Source organism: Pongo abelii, chromosome 9, assembly GCF_028885655.2.
Source record: "Pongo abelii isolate AG06213 chromosome 9, NHGRI_mPonAbe1-v2.0_pri, whole genome shotgun sequence".
Taxonomy (NCBI): Eukaryota; Metazoa; Chordata; class Mammalia; order Primates; family Hominidae; genus Pongo; species Pongo abelii.
In genome coordinates, this window is record NC_071994.2 from 12,564,851 (window position 1) to 12,585,509 (window position 20,659).

The 20,659-nt window shown below is 46.8% G+C and overlaps 2 protein-coding genes and 1 long non-coding RNA gene across 3 annotated transcripts in view; 2 read left to right on the forward strand and 1 right to left on the reverse strand.

The window, feature by feature from the left end:
• The window catches only part of LOC129048849 (ADP-ribosylation factor-binding protein GGA2-like), a 30,667-nt gene extending 23,454 nt beyond the window's left edge, over positions 1-7,213 (forward strand). The window contains 4 exon segments of the mRNA XM_063728404.1: positions 3,156-3,325; positions 4,333-4,423; positions 4,426-4,442; positions 5,632-7,213. Of these exon segments, the coding sequence (XP_063584474.1) occupies positions 3,156-3,325; positions 4,333-4,423; positions 4,426-4,442; positions 5,632-5,742 (389 nt within the window). The 3' untranslated portion in view covers positions 5,743-7,213.
• Positions 7,214-14,869: 7,656 nt separating this feature from the next.
• LOC129048584 (uncharacterized) lies at positions 14,870-19,721 on the reverse strand. Its single transcript, XR_008511025.2, has 4 exons — positions 18,544-19,721; positions 18,089-18,154; positions 17,315-17,406; positions 14,870-15,465 (listed from the first exon to the last, which is right to left on the reverse strand). It is a non-coding gene; the product is annotated as an uncharacterized LOC129048584 (long non-coding RNA).
• LOC103889515 (conserved oligomeric Golgi complex subunit 7-like) overlaps positions 19,700-20,659 on the forward strand; it is a 37,046-nt gene continuing 36,086 nt past the window's right edge. Inside the window, 1 exon segment of the mRNA XM_024255854.3 lies at positions 19,700-20,088. Coding sequence (XP_024111622.3) covers positions 19,920-20,088 — 169 coding nt within the window. The 5' untranslated portion in view covers positions 19,700-19,919.

Below are 20,659 nucleotides of genomic sequence, written 5' to 3' on the forward strand. Positions count from 1 at the left end.
CGTACCACTGCGCTTCGGTCTGAGCAACAGAGAAGACTCTGACTCAAAAAAAAAAAAAAAAAAAAAAGATAGACTAGAAAAGTAAAATCATCTATACCATTACCAGCCAGAGATGGAAATTCTGTTCATGTATTGATAGATTTTCTTCTTGTCTTATCATGTACATATATATGTACATACAGTTCTTAATAATTTGATACCAAAGTGTATATAGAATGTTTTATACTCTATTTAGTGTTACTTTATAAGCCTATACCATTTTTATGCCCTTAGTTGTTCTTTAAAAACTTGATTTTTAATGAACTTATATATATGCACCATTACGTAGAGGTACTGTAATCTGTTTATTCAGTCATTTTTTTTTTTTTTTTTTTTTTTTGAGACAGAGTCTCACTGTCGCCCGGGCTGGATTGTAGCGGCATGATCTCGGCTCACTGCAAGCTCCACCTCCTGGGTTCACACCATTCTCTTGCCTCAGCCTCCCGAGTAGCTGGGACACAGGTGCCAACAACCATGCCCAGCTAATTTTTTGTATTTTTAGTAGAGACAGGGTTTCACCGTGTTAGCCAGGATGGTCTCGATTTCTTGACCTCGTGATCTGCCCACCTCGGCCTCCCAAAGTGCTGGGATTACAGGCGTGAGCCACCGCGCCCAGCCCTATTCAGTCATTTTTTTTTTTTTTTTAAATTTTATTTTTGAGACAAGGTCTGGCCCTATCACCCAGGCTGGAGTGCAGTGGCGCCGTCTCAGTTCACTACAACCTCCGTCCTCCAGACTCAAGCCATCCTCCCACCTTGGCCTCCCGAGTAGCTGGGACTACAGGCATGCGCCACTATGTCCAGCTTATTCAGTCCTTCTCTGAAGGTCAATTTCTTTCTACCTGTTTACTGTTAAAAACAGGGCTACAGGCCAGGTGTGGTGGCTCACACCTGTAATCCCAGCACGTTGGGAGGCCGAGGTGGGTGGAGCACCTGAGGTCAGGAGTTTGAGACCAACCTGGCCAACATGGTGAAACCCTGTCTCTATTAAAAAACACAAAAAAAATTAGCCAGGCATGGTGTGGGCACCTGTAGTCCCAGCTACTTGGGAGGCTGAGGCAAGAGAATCACTTGAACCTGGGAGGAGGAGGTTGCAGTGAGCTGAGATTGCACCACTGCACTCCAGCCTGGGTGACACAGTGAGACTGTCTAAAAAAAAAACAAACAAACAAAAAAACCAGGACTACAAAGAACATCTTTGGATGCCTTTCTTTATACCTTCCTTTTATACCTTCCTGATTATTAGGAGATCATAATACCAGTGAAATGCCACATGTAGACATTTAAAATTTTGATCTGCATTACCAATTTCCCTTCTGAAAAGGTTGCTTTTTTCCCCATACTCTTGCCACCATACCCCACTGGTATTTTCAGTCTCTTAAATCTTTGGTAGTTTCATTGTTAAACTGTGTTTTAATTTTTTTGAGATGGGGCTTCGCTCCATCGCCTAGGCAGGAGTGCGGTGGCACAGTCATAGCTCACTGCAGCCTCGTATTCCTCCTGGGCTCAAGCAATCCTCCTGCCTCAGACTCCCAGGTAGCTAGGATGACAGGCATGCACCACCACATCCAGCAAATTTTTATTGTCTTTTTGGGGGTGGGAGGCAGATCTCACTGTATTGCCCAGGCTGGTCTTGAACTCTTGACCTCAAGCAGTTTTCCCATCTCAGCCTCCTGAGTAGCTGGGATTACAGGCATGAGACACCATACCCAGCTCTAAGCTATATTTTAGTAATGTATATTTTGATATTAAGGTTTTTTCCCAGCTGATTAACCAGTCTGAGTGCCATTCATTGAGCCAGCCCTGATTTTTGAAGGATATGTTATGTTACAGTCTCATTTAGATTTGTTCCGCACGTTTTATGTCACTTTACTTGAATTGTAATTTTATCTGAGTATTTGCTATAGCCCTGTCCCCCTTTTTAAATTTATTGGTTAGTCTTACATAGTTTTTCCCCCTCAAATAAACATTAGAGTCACTCCTTAGCTAAATTAAAAGTCTCTTTAGAATTTCCATTGGAATGTTATTAAACTTATTAATTTGAGGTGATTTGGTATCTACGGTTTTGTACAATTAAATATAAGGTGGTATATGTGTGTGTGTGAGCATATGTGTGTGTTTGTAGTCATACAAAAAAGACCAGAAGGAAGTAAGTGGTTGTTTCTGGGTAGAATTAAGAATGCATTGGCTGGGTGTGGTGGCTCACGCCTGTAATCCCAGCACTTTGGGAGGTCGAGGTGGGCGGATCACCTGAGGTCGGGAGTTTGAGGCCTGAACTCCCCCAGCCTGACCAACATGGAGAAACCCCGTCTCTACTAAAAACACAAAAATTAGCCAGGTGTGGTGGTGCATGCCTGTAATCCCAGCTACCCGGGAGGCGGAGGTTGCAGTGAGCCAAGATCATGCCATTGCACTCCAGCCTGGGCAACAAAAGTGAAAGTCCATCTCAAAAAAAAAAGAAAAGGCATTTATTTCATTTTTTAATGATAATCCTGTTTGTGTGTGTGGTTTTTTGTTTTTTGTTTGTTTTTTTGAGACAAGTCTCGCTCTGTCACCTAGGCTGGAGTGCAGTTCACTGCAACCTCCGCCTCCCAAGTTCAAGTGATTTTTGTGCCTCAGCCTCTCAAATGGCTGGGATTACAGGCGTGTACCAGCATGCCTGGCTAATTTTTGTATTTTTAGTAGAGATGGGGTTTTGCCATGTTGTCCAGGCTGGTCTTGAACTCTTAACCTCAAGTGATCCACCCGCCTCAGCCTCCTAAAGTGCTGGGATTACAGGCGTGAGCCCCCATGCCTGGCTGATAATTCTCTGTTTTCTATAGTGTTCATGCATGATTTTAATCATGATCATATCTTCCTCAAAAATGTGATTTTTAATAGCTGGTGGTGTGTGTATGATGGTTGGATGGTGGAGAAAGGTCAGTTTGAAGCGTCATAGGAGTCCAGCTAGAGTCCAGCTAGGACTTGAATTCTGGTAGTGCAGAGGAATTCAGTCATGGACATGTTCTGCATGGAGAAGCAACAGCATCTGGGGATAACATGTACATCTCTTTCCAGCCTGGCTGTCTGGGGGGTTTGTAGTAGTGTTAACCCTTCTGCTCGCGCCCTCTCTGCCAGGCAGCCTGCCGCCTCTCATTGTGTATGACCGGAATGGATTCAGAATTCTGCTCCACTTCTCCCAGATGGGAGCCCCTGGGCACCCAGAGGTACAGGTGCTGCTCTTGACCATGATGAGCACGGCTCCCCAGCCTGTCTGGGATATCATGTTTCAAGTGGCTGTGCCAAAGGTGAGTCATCTGTTGAGGATTTCTCAGTAATGGCTGTCGTTTTTGAATGCCAGGTTCTTTGCTGGGACTTATCTGTCGAGTGTCAAGGAAAGAATCTTCACTCAAACTAACTGAAGATAAAGTGGGAATGTAATGGCTTACCTGACTGGGGATTCTTGAATATCTGGCTTCAGATATGAGTGGATCCAGATAGGTTCTTAAACGATGCCTTAAGAATCTGTCTGTATCTCTTGACTCTGCTTTTCTTTGGCACCATTCCGACAGTTTCGCCACAAACAGGAAAGTGGCTACCCACAGCTCCAGGGTTGCATGGTCCTTAACCCTCTTTATCTCAGAAACTCTCACCAGGCATGAAGCATGTATGTTGATTACCCAGGAAAGGGCTCTGATTGGGCTTGTTGGTGTTACTTCCATACCTTGGACCAGGAACTTGTATCCTGGGATATGAGACACTTGGCCAATGTGAGATAACATATCCACCCCTTTTCAAGGGAAGTGGGGCCCTACTGATTAACAGGCACCCCACAGTCACAGGGGAAGGGGCCTGTCCTGAAAGGAAAAGATTCGAGACAGACAAAAATATGACCTGCAGTCTCTACTTCTTATGGTAGTCCTGTGGGCAACGTTCTGCTACCACCTCTGTTTTATAAGTTAACCCGAGGCTCAGAAATTAAATATTTTACTCAAGGTCACAGAGCTAGTGAGAAGCAGAGTTACAATTCAACCCAAGATGTGCCCTGGCTGTTGATGCTGCCTCTCAGATGCCGGTTATTGACCGCACAACTCCTGATCCATTCTGTGTGTGGAAGGAAAGTCCTCTTAGATCCTTTTATCAATTAGTGGGAGTCTGTTTGCTTGGGCTCCCATAGGTGCCTCGGGGTACCACGTCTAAGAGGGCCATTTCCTCTTGGAGGGGTGTTGGGGAGGTCCAGCTCCCCCTCACCTGATCTCCGTCCTGGAAGCTGTGGTTAGGAATGAGTTACATGCTGGTTTTCTTCCCCCAATAGTCAATGAGAGTGAAGCTGCAGCCGGCATCCAGCTCCAAGCTTCCTGCATTCAGTCCTTTGATGCCTCCATCTGTGATATCTCAGATGCTGCTGCTGACAGTCCACACAAAGTATGTTCCAGTGTCTGTGGTAGCAGGGAGATGGGGGCCTCTGAACTGTAAGGGGCGGTAACTTTGTGGGTAGAGAGAGACACATTGAGGCCTTGCTCTAAAGTCTCTGGTTTGCCGGGCACAGTGGTTCACCCCTGTAATCCCAGCACTTTGGGAGGCTGAGGCAGGTGGACCACCTGAGGTCAGGAGTTTGAGACCAGCCTGGCCAACATGGTGAAACCCCATCTCTACTAAAAATACAAAAATTAGCTGGGTGTGGGGGCACGCGCCTTTAGTTCTAGCTACTCAGGAGGCTGAGGCAGGAGAATCGCTTGAACCCAGGAGGTGGAGGTTGCAGTGAGCCAAGATCGCACTACTGCACTCCAGCCTGGGCAACAGAGCAAGACTCCATCTCAAAAAAAAATAAAGTCGGCCAGGTGCGGTGGCCCACGCCTGTAATCCCAGCACTTTGGGAGGCTGAGGCGGATGGATCACGAGGTCAAGAGATCGAGACCATCCTGGCCAACATGGTGAAACCCCATCTCTATTAAAAATACAAAAATTAGCTGGGCATGGTGGCATGCACCTGTAGTCTCAGCTACTCGGGAGGCTGAGGCAGGAGAATTGCTTGAAGCCAGGAGGCGGAGGTTGCAGTGAGCCAAGATTGTACCACTGCACTCCAGCCTGGTGACAGAGCGAGACTCCATCAGATAGATAGACAGACAGACAGACAGACAGATAGATAGATGAAAGAGAGAGGGAGGGAGGGAGGAAGGAAGGAAGGAAGGAAAAGAAAAAGAAAAGAAAGTCAGTCTCTGGTTTGGTTGGGTGTTAGGGGTATATGTGGAATATCCCTCGCTGGAGTCTGTCTTTGGGGCTCATTGAAGGAAGATCAGATGGATTGTCACAGCTGGGGACCAAGGGAGGGACACATGAACTCTCCCTAATCCTCTGGAGTCCTCTGAAAGGACAAGGCCTGTTTTCCTTAGCTGGTCTCTGAATTGCAGCCCATCTCAGGATTTCAGGACTGCAGAAGTATCGAAGGGTTCCCAGGATATGTGCCTGTTTCCCCTTGTTTGTAGTCCCAAAGAGAGTATCCCAGGTATTTTGTGTCAGAATTGTTTGAAGCACTCACTTGACTTGAGTTAACATTGACCCCTGTTCCTGGGTTGCTCTCCACTGATAACATCTTCTGTCTATTCTGTCCCAGGAACCTATCCGCTTACGGTACAAGCTGACATTCAACCAAGGTGGACAGCCTTTCAGCGAAGTAGGAGAAGTGAAAGACTTTCCAGACCTGGCTGTCTTGGGTGCAGCCTAACTTTTCACAAGATGGACCCTTCATTTCAAGCTTAGGCTGGCATTACTTTTGCTGTCTAGTCAGGACTAATCACAGTGTTTCAGTTGAGAGTGCCAAGAGTCCTATCCTGATGTCAGGCTCTGGGTGTCAACCTCTGACTTATTCTGCAGATGCTTTGTGTGTGTGTGTGTGTGTGTGTGTGTGTGTGTGTGTGTGTGTGTGTGTGTGTGTGTGTGTGTGTGTGTGTGTGTGTGTGTGTGTTCAGGGAGAGGGTGGTAGCACAGGGCTTGGGATATCGGCATTGTGGGAAATGCAAAGCATTTCTCATCATCATCATCTCTGCTACAGTCATGTTTCTGCATGTCAGCGAGCGACACTGTCCCTGCCTCAGGTTGGAGGTTCTATCAGCCAGAGTGTTTTTTTCATGTATTGTTCATTCCATTCATCCACTCTGTGCCTTGTCAGCCTTTGAAAGTCTTGGTTGCTCCCAGGCTGCTGTTCTCAGGGACCTTAAAAGGGACCTGGTTAGTCTTGGGGCAGAGAGTACCTACTTGGGCACTCTCTTCCAAGAAAGACCTTGTCTCCATTTTCATTAGACAATGCTTCTTGTGTGTGTTCTGGAAGATCTTCTAAATGGAATGCTTGTTGCACTGTTACCAGGTGAGTGGCTGCCATGAGACCTGAGGACCACACTTGGGGGACCAATCATGTCCTTCACCACTGTGCCTTAGAATCACCCCTGGACAGACCTCCTGGGCAGAGGGGAAAGCAGCTCCCAGGCCTTACTCAGGACTCAGGTCCATGGGTTGGGCAGCCAGTCTGGGCCCTTCTCAGGATCCTCATCTCCATCCTCATCCTCTTCCTTCACAGCATTTACTCGGAGCTCTTTGTGACACACCATGTCAGTCATGGTGAATCGGCCAACAGCAAGCCCTTGCCAGTTGATGTCACAGTCTAAGATGGGAAACTGTGGTACAGATAGATGTGAAGAGAGCTTAGCAGTGATTGAGGTGGTGACTAAATATACAGTTATTGAATAAATACCATGTAGCAAATGTACTTTGTGGAGTGTTGAGTAAGTGGAAAATGGAAAGCCAGTTGCATTTAGAGATGATAGGCCTAAAGGGAACTGTCTTCTGTCGAGAAGTAAAGGAAACTTCATGAAGGATGTAGAAGCTTAGCTGCCTCAGTGAAGAGAGAACCTGAAGATCTGAGGCAAGCTGGACAGGAGAGGTGGATATTTGTTGATGGAAGAATTCAAGTTTATAATCAATTCCCACTTAGCACCTACTGTGTGCTAGGAACTTGAATGTGTATGTTTGACAAGTCCTGCTTGGCCTGATCTGTGGGAGAAGGAATCTGAGCCTGGCTGAGATGGCCAGGCGGAGGGCTTTGAAGTCCAAGCAGCTGAACTGGCTGGGTGGGTTTCTACCTCCGAAACTGCAAGACTTGTTTGGAGCTCTTAATTACAATATCTGATATTTTTACAGTCTGATCTTTTGACTTCTACATATAGTGGAAATCTGCCAATACTAATTGATGGAGATGGGAACTATAAAAGATCAAGTATGCTAATTTTAAGAAAATGTAAAACAGATAAACAGTGGGGTGATTTCATTTGCCATAATTCACATAAGATGAATTTTAATCTAAAAGTACTTTCTTGCTTGTGTTCTGTGTGGCTTTTTGTTTTTTGTTTTTTGAGGCCAAATCTCACTCTCACTCAGGCTGGAGTACGGTGGTATAATCTCAGCTCACTGCAATCTCTGCCTACCAGGTTCAAGCTATTCTCGTGCCTCAGCCTCCCGAGTAGCTGGGACTACAGGCGTGAGCCAGCACGCCCAGCTAATTTTTGTATTTTTAGTAGAGACAGGATTTCACCATGTTGGCCAGGCTGGTCTTGAACTCCCGACCTCAGGTGATCCGCCTGCCCCAGCCTCCCAGAGTGCTGGGATTACAGGCGTGAGCCACCGCACCCGGCCTCTGTGTAGCTTTTATAGACTCTGTTGCTGTTGCATAGTCTTGAAGAGGTACCCATCATAATGACAGCATCTCCCTCTGAAGGGTTTTGGTCAAAATGAGTGAATGAGACTTATACATAAAGACAGGTTTTCTCCCCTATAGTTAAGAGGTGAACTCACACGTGTGTACCTGAACATTCTTGCTTTTGAGGAGACAGACTTCCAATGGTACTACTATACTTAGGTGTTGGACAGGATAAAGGTACGAGGAGAGGAGGCAGGCTGCTGTCCTGAAAGTGGCTGTGGTTTATGGCATCACTCCCTTCTAATCAGCAAGTCCAGTGGCCACTTACAGCCCAGCTCCTACCTCTTCATTCACTCAACAAGTAGTTATTGGCTGTGCACAGTGGCTCACGTCTATAATCCCAGCATTTTGGGAGGCTGAGTGGGATGATCGCTTGAGCCCAGGATTTCAAGTCCAGCCTGGGCTACATAGTGAGACCTCGTCTCTGTTTTTTTAAAAGCTAGTTGTTGACCAGCTACCCTGAGCCAGGCACCACGCTGAAGGAGCTTCTGTTCCTCTGGGGAGAAGCAAATTCATGATGTGTGTGCTGGAGATCTGGCACTCATGGCCAGTGCTTTCCAGTATCTTCAACTCCTCGGGGGTCCTGTTGACCCCTATTTCGTGACCTACCTCCGTGACTGCTCTTTTTCCTCTGTCTCTTAAGTGTGGTGGTTTTCCAGAGTCCAATCCTCAGGACTTTCCCATCCACACAGAGGCCTGGTAGTCAGGTGGCTCTAAACCATTAGGTGGATTGTAGACCTCTCTCAAGCTACCACCTCCTTGCTGTCCCCAGATCGTATTCAGTCTGTCAGGAGTTATCTGTATCTGGAGGTTCCACTGCTGCATCAGTCTCAGTTACTTAGAATGGAACCCAGAGTCCTGCCCCTTTCCACCTACATGGTCTTACTTGAAAGTACCTGAGACTTATTGGGTCCCTGATTCCTGCTTCGTCTGTATCCGTGGAGTAGTTGCATGTCATTTGGCCTGTTTTCTAAATAATCCCACATCATGTCCTCCCTGCACTTACATTGCCACTGCTCTGATTTGGGCTTTTTTTGGGGGGGGCGGGGGACAATGCCTCTGTCCCAATTCTGAGTACCAGCTCTGGTTCTTGCCACTACCAGAGTTCTCTGGCAAATCTGAGCATCTGACCGGGTGAAAAATTCTAAATGGCTTCCTGATGCCTAACTTTATGGGATCAAATTCAAGTTGCACACTGGCACTCAGTGCCCTTCTGCTATCATCTGCCAAGACCAGGGCCTGCTTCACCACAGCCACAATAAAGTCCTTTCAAGCCCTGATAATGCCATGTTTTGTCCTAATCTTTTGCTGCAGTTAGTTACTCTTCCTATTATCTTCCACGAATTTAAGACTGGGCAAAAATGTTTCCTTATCTGTGAGCCACTCTGAACACAAACAGGTCACGAAGATAGTGTTGAAAACAGAATAAATGACAACCAAAAGAAAAGTGAATATTACCTAGTAAAAATAGTGTAAATTGAGACAGAAAATGTTAAAGCTAGAAAGCAAGGGCAATATTCTAGAATACAAATAGTGCTTGCCTACTACAATATTAATCCCAAGTCCTTTAAATATACCCATTATAGAAGATGCTTACCCAGCGTCAAGAGTATAAAAGTGAGTTTGTTTGTTTTCTTGAGACAGGGCTTTGCTCTGTTGCCCAGGCTGGAGTGCAGTGGCATGATTGTAGCTCAATACAGCCTTGAATTCCTGTGCTCAGGCGATCCTCCAGCTTCAGCCTCTGGAGTAGCTGGGACTACAGGTGCATGCTGCCATGCCCAGCTAATGTTGAAGTTTTTGGTAAAGACTGGATCTCTGTGTTGCCCAGGCTGGTCTCCTGGGCTCAAGAGATCCTCCTGCCTTGACCTCACAAAGTGCTGGGATTACAGGCATGAGCCACCATGTCCTGACCCCAGTTTGTTTTAAAGCCAAGCAATGCACCAGGATGTTTGTGTGAACATCTGACAGGTAATCTTTGGGTCAGGGAATTATAGATAAATTTTCTTTCAATTTTTTCTGAGCTTTCTAAAATCAGCTGAAAATAAAACCTTATTTTTTTGTGCTCAGTGTCATCTTTTTTTAAGATAAAGACATTGTCATGATTCAAAATTATGAAAGATGAAAATTCTTCCTACCCAGTTACCATCCTCTGTCTTTTCAGAGCGATTCTAGGCATGTTCAAGAAAATATAGTATACTGTTCTGTGTTTTGTTCTTTTCACGTAACACCATAGACAGCTTGGAGAGAATGCCATTATCAGTATGAATTACTTAGAAACATAACCCCGCTCTCTTCCCTGAGCTCATATGGTACAAATCAAGCATTTATGTGTTGAAAGTGCTGCATGTTAAAACTCTGGGGTAGCAATTCCCTCACAGTTTCCTTGTATCCTCTCCCTCCCGCTGGCACCATTCCCAGGCAGCCAAGCAGGCTGGACTTTTCCCTGGCAACCCTCTCTTGCCTCAATTCTGGCAGCCCTGTGCGCTAGAGTGAACCCAGTGTGGGCTGGGGAGTCAGGTTTAATTTCTAGTTTTTTACCACCTGTAGCATCTTGGGCAACTCAGTGATCTCTGGGCCTCAGTTTTTATAGCTGTAAATGGTAAAAATGTTAGAAGTCTACTTCACACATTTTGGTGAGAATTTAATGAGGTGTACCAAATAGCAGATAGGATAGATACTCTATAAATTTAGGTGCTATTTCTCAAATCACCTTCACATCTGAGATTTTCTTGACCATTGTAACAGTGGTGACTTCCATTTCATCACTGTTCATTTCACAGCCCCTCCTGCTCTCATAAAACCACAGAAATTGTGCTAAGAATACTGATAACTTATGAACATTTTTATAGGCAGCAAAAAAGGTTGATACTTTTAATAAAATCTGACCATATCAGCTGGGCGTGGCAGCTCATGCCTGTAATCCTAGCAGTTTGGGAGGCCAAGGCGAAGGATTATGAGATTAGGAGTTCGAGACCAGCCTGGCCATGTACTAAAAGTACAAAAATTAGCTGGAAATCGCTTGAACCTGGAAGGTGGAGTTTGCAGTGAGCCGAGATCGTGCCACTGCACTCCAGGCTGGGCAACACAGCAAGACTCCATCTCAAAAAAAAAAAAATCTGACCATACCCTTTGTTAAGATCAGGATCAGCTGCAATAAACAAACCCAAAGTGCCAGTCGAAATATTTATTTTTCTCTGTATTAGTTCCTTAGAACTGCTGTGACAATGTACCGCAAGCTGGGTGGTTTAAGTCAACAGATGTGTTGTCTGAGCTCTGCGGGGTGGGAGTCTAATATTAGGGCCACGGTACTCCCTCTTGGTGATTGCTGGCTTCCACCATCTTTGACTTCCTTAGCCTGTAGCTGCATAACTCTAGCCTTTGCCTTCATTGTCACATGGTGTTCTCCTTGTGCCTTCTTTACATGACCAGTTTTTTTCTTTTTTTTTAAGAGACATGCTGGAGTGCAGTGGCATGGTCATAGCTCACTGCAGCCTCAAACTCCTAGGCTCTAGGGATCCTCCCACTTTGGCCTCCCAAGTAGCTAGGATTACAGATGCGTGCTGCCACACCTGACTAAGTTTTAAATTTTTGTAGAGATGAGGGCCTCACCATGTTGCCCAGGCTAGTCTTGGACTCCTGGCCTCCCAAAGTGCTGGGATTACAGGCATGAGCCACCATGCCTAGCCTGACCCTACTGCATCTCTAACCATATTTAATTAGTACTGCATATCTTTTTGGATTAAGTAAAATCAATTGCCCTAACATTCAAGTTTCTCTACAGCACAGCCTCATCTCAGCTTCAGTTTCCTCTTTTGGAAATAGAAATACTACCTGCCTTAACTCAAAAGGCTGTGAGGAAACCGTGTGGTGGCTTGAGCCTGTAATCCCAGCACTTTGGGAAGCTGAGATGGGAGGATTGCTTGAGCCCAGGAGTTTGAGACCACCCTGGGCAACATAGTGAGACCCCTGTCTCTACAAAAAATTACCTGGGAATGGTGGCATATGCCTGTAGTCCCAGCTACTTGGGAGGCTGAGGTGGGAGGTTGGCTTGAGCCCAGGAGGCAGAGGTTGCAGAGGAGGCAGTGGTGAGACATGATCACACCACTGCACTCCAGCCTGGGTGGCAGAGCCAGACCCTGTCTCCAAAAAGGCGGAAACTGTCATACTGGATTGAAAACACCAGCACCACCAAATTCCACCTCTATGCTGTCTGCAAAAGGTACACTTAGGTTCACAAATCAGTTGGAAGTAAAGGATAAAAAATTAGCCATGCAAATAGTAATAAGAAAGCTGGAGTGGCTGTGTTAATATCACACAAAAGACTTTTTTTCTTTTCTTTTTTTTTTTTTTTGAGACAGAGTCTTGCTCTGTCTCCCAGGCTGCAGTGCAGTGGCGCGATCTCACCTCACTGCAACCTCCACCTCCTGGATTCAAGCGATTCTCCTGCCTCAGTCTCCCGAGTAGCTGGGATTACAGGCACCCACCGCCATGCCTGGCTGATTTTTATATTTTTAGTAGAGACAGGGTTTCTCAATGTTGGTCAGGCTGGTCACAAACTCCTGACCTCACGTGATCCACCCACCTCGGCCTCCCAAAGTGCTGGGATTACAGGCATGAGCCACCGTACCTGGCCTCCAATTATTATTGGAGTGTGGTGGTGCATGCCTGTAATCCCAGCTACTCAGGAGGCTGAGGTGGGAGAATCACTTGAACCTGGGAGGCGGAGGTAGCGGTGAGCCAAGATTGCACCATTGCACTCCAGCCTGGCCAACAAGTGCAAACTCCGTCTCCAAAAAAAATAAATAAATAATAGGGCCAAGTGCGGTGGCTCACGCTTGTAATCCCAGCACTTTGGGAGGCCAAGGGGTGGGGGGTGAATCACGAGGTCAGGAGTTCGAGACCAGCCTGACCAACATGGTGAAACGCCATCTCTACTAAAAAATACAAAAATTAGCCGGGCATAGTGGCACGCGCCTATACTCCCAGCTACTCAGGAGGCTGAGGCAGGAGAATCACCTGAACGCAGAAGGCAAGGTTGCAGTGAGCTGAGATCACGCCACTGCACTCCAGCCTGGGCGACAGAGCAAGACTGTCTCAAAAATAATAATAATTGGAGATCTAAATACCTTACCTTCAGTAATGACAGAACAACTACATAGAAAATCAACAAGGATATAAAATAGTTGAACAACACTATTAACGTAGCTAAAATATATATGACACTCCACCCAATGACTGCAGATACATATTTTCAAGTGCACATGGAACAGTCTTCAGGATAGACCAATGCTAGGCCATAAAACAAGTCTCAATAAATTTAAAAGAATTTAAGGGCTGAGCACGGTGGCTCAGGCCTGCAATCCCAGCACTTTGGGAGGCTGAGATGGGATTGCTTGAATCCCCAGGGAATTTTGAAACCAACCTTGGCAGCAAAGCAAGAATGCCATCTCTATAAATAATAAAAGAATATAAACCAGCCGGGCGCGGTGGCTCACGCCTGTAATCCCAGCACTTTTGGAGGCCAAGGCGGCTGGATCACAAAGTCAAGAGATGGAGACCATCCTGGCCAACATGGTGAAATCCCATCTTTACCAAAAATACAAAAATTAGCTGGGTAGGCCAGGCGCGGTGGCTCATGCCTGTAATCCCAACACTTTGGGAGGCCAAGGCAGGTGGATCACGAGGTCAGGAGATCGAGACCATCCTGGCTAACACGGTGAAACCCTGTCTCTACTAAAAATACAAAAATTAGCTGGGCATGGTGGCGGGTGTCTGTAGTCCCAGCTACTCGGGAGGCTGAGGCAAGAGAATGGCGTGAACCCAGAAGGCGGAGCTTGCAGTGAATGGATATCATGCCACTGCATTCCAGCCTGGGCCACAGAGCAAGGCTCTGTCTCAAAAAAAAAAAAAAAAAAAAAAAAAAGCCAGGTGTGGTGGCAGGTGCCTGTAGTCCCAGCTACTTGGGAGGCTGAGGCAGGAGAATCGCTTGAACCTGGGAGGTGGAGGTTGCAGTGAGCCGAGATCGTGTCACTGCACTCCAGCCTGGAGATGGACTGAGACTCTGTCTCAAAAAAAAAAAAAAAAAAGAATATAAATCATACCAAGTATGTTTTCCAATCACATGGAATTGAATTAGAAATCAACAACAGGAAATCCAAGAAATACCCAACTATTTGGAAATTAAACAACATGCTTCTAAGTAACCCATGGGTTAAATGAGTCACAAGAAAAATTTAAAAACATTTAGAATCAAACAAAAATGAAAACATCAAAATTTATGAATTACAGCTAGAGCAATGCTTCAGAGGAATTTTTTTTTTTTTTGAGACAGAGTCTTCTCTGTTGCTCAGGCTGGAGTGCAACGGCGTGTGTGATCTTGGCTCACTGCAACCTCCGCCTCCTGGGTTCAAGTGATTCTCCAGTCTCAGCCTCCTGAGTAGCTGGGACTACAGGTGCCTGCCACCACGCCCGGCTAGTTTTTGTATTTTTAGTAGAGACGGACGGGGTTTCACCATATTGGCCAGGCTGGTCATGAACTCCTGACCTCAGGTGATCCACCCGCTTCGGCCTCCCAAAGTGGTGGGATTACAAGCGTGAGCCACCGCGCCCGGCCTCAGAGAAAATTTTTTTTAGAGGCCGTCTCACACTGTCACACAGGCTGGAGTGCAGTGGCACTATTATAGCTCACTGCAGCCTCAAATTCCTGGGCTCAAATGATCTCTGGCCTCTCAGACTTTTGAGTAGCTGTAACTACAGGTGCAAACCACCATGGCTAGATAATTTTTTTTTAACTTTTTGTAAAGACAGTGTCTTGCTTTATAATTTTATTTTTTGTTTTTTTTTTCCTAGCCATTAGATTATGAGGGAAAAATTAGTAATTTTAGATGCCTATATAAGAAAATAAAGTATTTCAAATCAGTAACCTAAGATTCTACTTTAATATACCAAAGAGCAAACTGAATTCAAAGAAAGAAGGAAACTGATTAGCACAGAGATCAATAATAGAAAATGAAAAATAGAAAAAAATTAATGAAGTCAAAGTTGAATAGAAAAAAAAATTAACAAAGTCAAAATAGGTTCTTTTGTTTTATTTTGTTTTTTTGAGAGAGAGTCTTGCTCTATCACCCAGGCTGGAGTGCAGTGGCCTGATCTCGGCTCACTGCAACCTCTGCCTCCCAGGTTCAAGCAATTATCCTGCCTCAGCCTCCTGAGTAGCTGGGATTACAGGCGCCAACCACCACAGCTAGCTAATTTTTGTGTTTTTAGTAGAGACAGGGTTTCACCATGTTGGCCAGGCTGGTCTCGAACTCCTGACCTCAGATGATCTGCCCGTATTGGCCTCCCAAAGTGCTGGGATTATAGGTGTGAGCCACCGCACCTGACCTGCAGCTGGTTCTTTTAAAAGAGCAACAGAATCACAAATCTCAGCAGACTGACCAAGGGAAAAAAAAATTACCAAAGTCAGGAAAGAACAGGCACACGTCACCACAATTCTACGGATGAGAAAAGACTATATGAGAATCCTTTGAACAATTTTATGCCAACAAATTATACAACTTGGATGAAATGGACAATTATTTTTGAGATGGAGTCTTGCTCTGCTGCCCTGGCTGCAGTGCAGTGGTACAATCACGGCTCCCTCCAACCTCCACTTCCCAGGCTCAAGCGATCCTGCCTCAGCCTCCCTAGCAGCTGGGACTACAAAAAAAAAAAAAAAAAAAAATTAGCCATGCAAGTGTAATCATAAGAAAGCTGGAGTGGCTATGTTAATATCACATACAATAGACTTTTTTTTTTTTTAGACAAAGTTTTGCTCTGTCTCCAGGCTGCAGTGCAGTGGCGTGATCTCACCTCACTGCAACCTCCACCTCCTGGATTCAAGCGATTCTCCTGTCTCAGCGTCCCAAGTCGCTGGGATTACAGGTGCCCACCACCATGCCCGGCTAATTTTTGTATTTTTAGTAGAGACGAGGTTTCACCCTGTTGGCCAGGCTGGTCTCGAACGCCTAACCTCAAGTGATTCGGCCTCCCAAAGTGCTGGGATTACAGGTGTGAGCCACCACGCCTGGCCTAAAACCGACAATTTTTTTTTTGGGGGGGATGGAGTCTTGCTCTGTCATCCAGGCTGCAGTGCAATGGCGTGATCTCCACCTACTGCAATCTCCGCCTCCTGGGTTCAAGCAATTCTCCTGCCTCAGCCTCTCGAGTAGCTGGGATTACAGGTGTGTGCCATCATGCCCAGCTAATTTTTGTATTTTTAGTAAAGACAGGGTTTCACCATATTTGGGCCAGGCTGGTCGCGAACTCCTGACCTCAAGCTATCCGTCGCCTTGGCCTCCCAAAGTGCTAGGATTACAGCACTTTGTGCCTGGTCCCAAGATTCATTTGCCATCTTAAAATCTATTACTATATCATTTGAATAGAATGGACAAGAACCACGTGATTATCTCAATTGGCAGAGAAAAAAAAAAAACAAAATCCAACATCCTAAAAAACTCTCAACAAACTAGGAATAGAAAGGGACTTCCGGCCGGGTGTGGTGGCTCATGCCTGTAATCCAGCACTTTGGGAGACAGAGGCAGGTGGATCACCTGAGGTCAGGAGTTCGAGACCAGCTTGGCTAACATGGTGAAACCCTGTCTTTAGTAAAAATATGAAAAATTAGCCGGGTGTGGTGGTGGGCACCTCCAATCCCAGTTACTTGGAAGGCTGAGGCAGAAGAATCGCTTGAACCCAGGAGAAGGAGGTTGCAGTGAGCCGAGATTGCGCCATTGCACTCCAGCCTGGGCAACAAAAGCAAAACTCTGTCCCCCCACGCCCGCCCCCCCAAAAAAAATTGGAAAGGAAAAAGGAAGTGTCTATTCACAGATGACATGATCCTGTATGTAAACAAATCCCAAACAACACCCCCACACACAAACTAGAAAACAAATTTAACAGTCAAAGGGTAAAAGACAAATCTATAAAAATCAATTGTTGCTAAGTGTGGTGGCTCATGCCTGTAATCCCAGTACTTTGGGAGGCTGAGGCGGGTGGATCACCTGAAGTCAGAAGTTCAAAACCAGCCTGGCCAACATGGCAAAACCCTGTCTCTATGAAAAATACAAAAATTAGCTGGGTGTGGTGAGACATGCCTATAATCCCAGCTACTTGGGAGGCTGTGGCAGGAGAATTGCTTTAATCTGGGAGACCGAGCTTGCAGTGAGCTGAGATTGCCCTGCTGTACTCCAGCCTGTGTGACAAAGCAAGACTCTGTCACACACACACACACAAAATCATTTTTCTGTAACAAGAAACTATGAAAATTAAGAAAATTCCATTCATGGTAGCATTAAAAGGAAATACTTATTTTATTTATTTATTTTTTGAGACGGAGTCTCACTCTGTCACCCAGGCTGGATAACAGTGGCCCGATCTCTGTTCACTGCAACCTTTGCCTCCAGGGTTCAAGCAGTTCTCCTGCCTCAGCCTCCTGAGTAGCTGGGATTACAGGTGCACACCACCACGCCAGGCTATTTTTGTATTTTCAGTAGAGACAGGGTTTTACCATGTTGGGCAGGCTGGTCTCGCGTCGAACTCCTGACCTTGTGATCCGCCTGCCCCGGCCTCCCAAAGTGCTGGGATTACAGGCATGAGCCACTGCACCCGGAAAAGGAAATACTTATAAATAAATAAATTTAACAAAATAAGTGCAAGACTTATATTATACAATGAAAACTACAAAATATTGCTGAGAGAAATTAAAGAAAATCTAAATCAGATCTAAATCCCCAGGGGTGATTCCTACTAGGGGACACTTGGCACTGTGTGGACAGATTTTTGGTTATCACAACTTGGAGAGGATGTTGCTCCTAATGGGTAGTGGCCAGGGATGCTGCAAAATATCTTACAATGCATAGGACAGCCCCCATAACTAAAAATTATCTGGGCTCAATAGTGCCAAGGCTGAAAAATTCTCATCTAAATAAATGAAGAGGTGTTTCATGTTATGGATTGGAAGAGTCAATATTGTCATGATGGCAATTCTCCTAAAATTAATCCAACAATTAATTCAACAGTTCAACATAATCCCTGTCAAAATCCCAGCAGGAGTTTTTTTTTTTTTTTTCAAGATGGAGTCTCGGACTGTTGCCCAGGCTGGAGTGCAGTGGTGGATCTTGGTTCACTGCAACCTCCGCCCCCCAGGTTCAAGCGATTCTCCTGCCTCTGCCTCCTGAGTGGCTGGGATTACAGGCGCGTGCCACCATGCCCAGCTAATTTTTGTATTATTAGTAGAGATGGGGTTTGACCATGTTGGTCAGGCTGGTCTCAAACTCCTGACCTCGTCATCCGCCTGCCTCGGCCTCCCAAAGTGCTGGTATTACAGGCGTGAGCCACTGCGTCTGGCCTAAATTTTTAACAAGAACAAAGTAAGAGGACTTACACTATCAGATTGCTCCCCTCACCTCCCCTCGTCTCCCCTCCCTACATTGCTCCCCTCCTCTCCTCTTCCCTGCTCTCCCCTCCCCCCAAATAATTGGGACTCCTAGCAGAAGGGTTACCCCAGTTAAAACCTACTCAACCCAGAAGAATGAGACAAACCAAGGGAGATGCCAATGAAAAACCAGTGGCTATCAGGCATGGAGATAGCAGCCAGCCACTCATACCCCAATGGCCGGCCAGCCTGGAAAACTGTCCCTTGTAGGGTTCCCAAGGATTACATCTTGTCCTCCCCCTTGGGTTGGTCCCACTCTTGAAACAACATAAAACCTTAGAACCTAAAGAATACCCTCATACCTTCCCCTATCTTTTCTTCTTTTCTTTTCGAGACAGGTTCTCGCTCTGTCACCCAGGCTGGAGTGCAGTGGCATGATCACAGCTCACTGCAGCCTCGACCTCCTGGGCTCAGGCAATCCTCTCACCCCAGCCTCTCGAGCAGCTGAGACTACAGGTGTGCGCCACCACACTCAGCCAATTTTTAAATTTTTTGCAGATACGGGGTCTTCCTGTGTTGCCCAGGCTGAGAAATTGTTTGTGATTATGGGTTATGCACAGATTTCTTAGCCGCAACACCAAAAGCATGAGCCATAAAAAAAAAAGGTGATAAGGAACTTAACAAATTTTAAAAGGTCTGCACCTCAAAACACATCATTAAGAAAATAATTAGGCCAGGCGCGGTGACTCACGCCTGTGATCCCAGCACTTTGGGAAGCCGAGGCGGGCGGATCACCTGAGGTTGGGAGTTTGAGGCCAGCCTGGCCAACGCGGTGAAACCCCGTCTCTACTAATAATACAAAAAGTAGCCGGGCGTGGTGGCACGCGCCTGTAATCCCAGCTACTCGGGAGGCTGAGGCAAGAGACTCAATTGAACCCGGGAGGCCGAGGTTGCAGTGAGCCGAGATCGCGTCACTTCACTCCAACCTGGGCGACAGAGCAAGACTCCTTCTCAGAAAAAAAAAAAAAAAAAAAAAGAAAGAAAGAAAGAAAAAAAGAGAAAGAAATAGCCGGGCGTGTTGTCGCGCGCCTATAGTCCCAGCTACTCTGGAGGCTGAGGTGGGAGGATCGCTTGAGCCCAGAAATTTGAGGCTGCAGTGAGCTGAGATCATTCAATTGCCCAGGAATTTGAGGCTGCAGTGAGCAGAGATCGTTCAATTGCACTCCATTGCTGCCCACTGCGCTCCACTGTTGCCCAGGCTGTCCTTGAACTCCTGGCCTCAAGCGATTCTCCCGCATCAGCTTCCTAAAGAGCTGGGATTACAGGCGCGAGCCACCGCGTAAATGCGCTAATGTATGTCAGGGCTTTATAGTAAGCACATAGTTTAATCCTCGGCAAATGTTAGCAGACGTGGGATGTTTGTCGGTGCCGGGAGCTCTCAGTCCGGGGCGTTTCTCCCGCACCCAGCTCTGCTCAGCGCTCCGGACGCCTGCAGTCGCTATGGTAACGGCCAACTACTTCCGGAAGAAGAACGGCGGGCGGCGAGGGTCATTCCCAGCCCCAACCTGAGTGGGCTGAGCAGGGAAGCGCAAAGGGGCAAGCTACCCGTCCTGGCGTTTCTGGGGTTCGCCTCGGAGGCTAGCCTTGGTGCTCTCGCAGGCTCGCTCGCTTCTGCATCCCCGTTGCCGCCTGGAGCCAACTCTTAAGTCCTGGACGACAGGTCTGAGACAGTTCCGCCATGGACTTCTCCAAGTTCCTGGCAGACGACTTCGACGTGAAGGAGTGGATCAATGCGGCCTTCAGGGCCGGCTCCAAGGAGGCGGCGTCTGGGAAGGCGGATGGCCACGCAGCCACCCTGGTGATGAAGCTGCAGCTGTTCATCCAAGAGGTGAACCACGCCGTGGAGGGTGAGCCGCGCGGGGCCCTGGCCGCGGGACCATCCCCTGCTCTCGGCTGGGCAGAGGTCACCGAACTTGCGTGGGGCACTCAGGTGGGCGGGGCACGCATGGACAGCAAATACCCTCGGCAAAAGAGCAAGCCCCGAACTCCTCCTGATCACATCAGCGGGAGTCTCAGCTGGGTGCCGGGCTGTCTTGAACACTTGCTGATTTTGGGTGTTGTTTTTCCTCCTCTGGCTGGGCTATAAGTTTCCTTTTTCTTTTCTTTCTTTCTCTTTGTTTTTTCTTTTGAAACAGGGTCTCTCTCTGTTGCCCAGGCTACAGTGCAGTGGCTCGATCATAGCTCACTGCAGCCTCGAACTCCAGCACTCAAGCGATCCTCTCGCCTCTCGAGTCGCTAGGACTACAGGCGCGAGCCACCACGCCCCGCAAATTTTGTTTAAAAAAAAAATTGTAGAGATGGGATCTCACTGTGTGTTGCCAGGCAGGTCTCAAATTCAAATTCCTGGGCATAATGGGTTTTCCAGTCTTGGCCTCCCAAAGTGCTGTGATTATACCTGTGAGCCACCACACCTGGCCT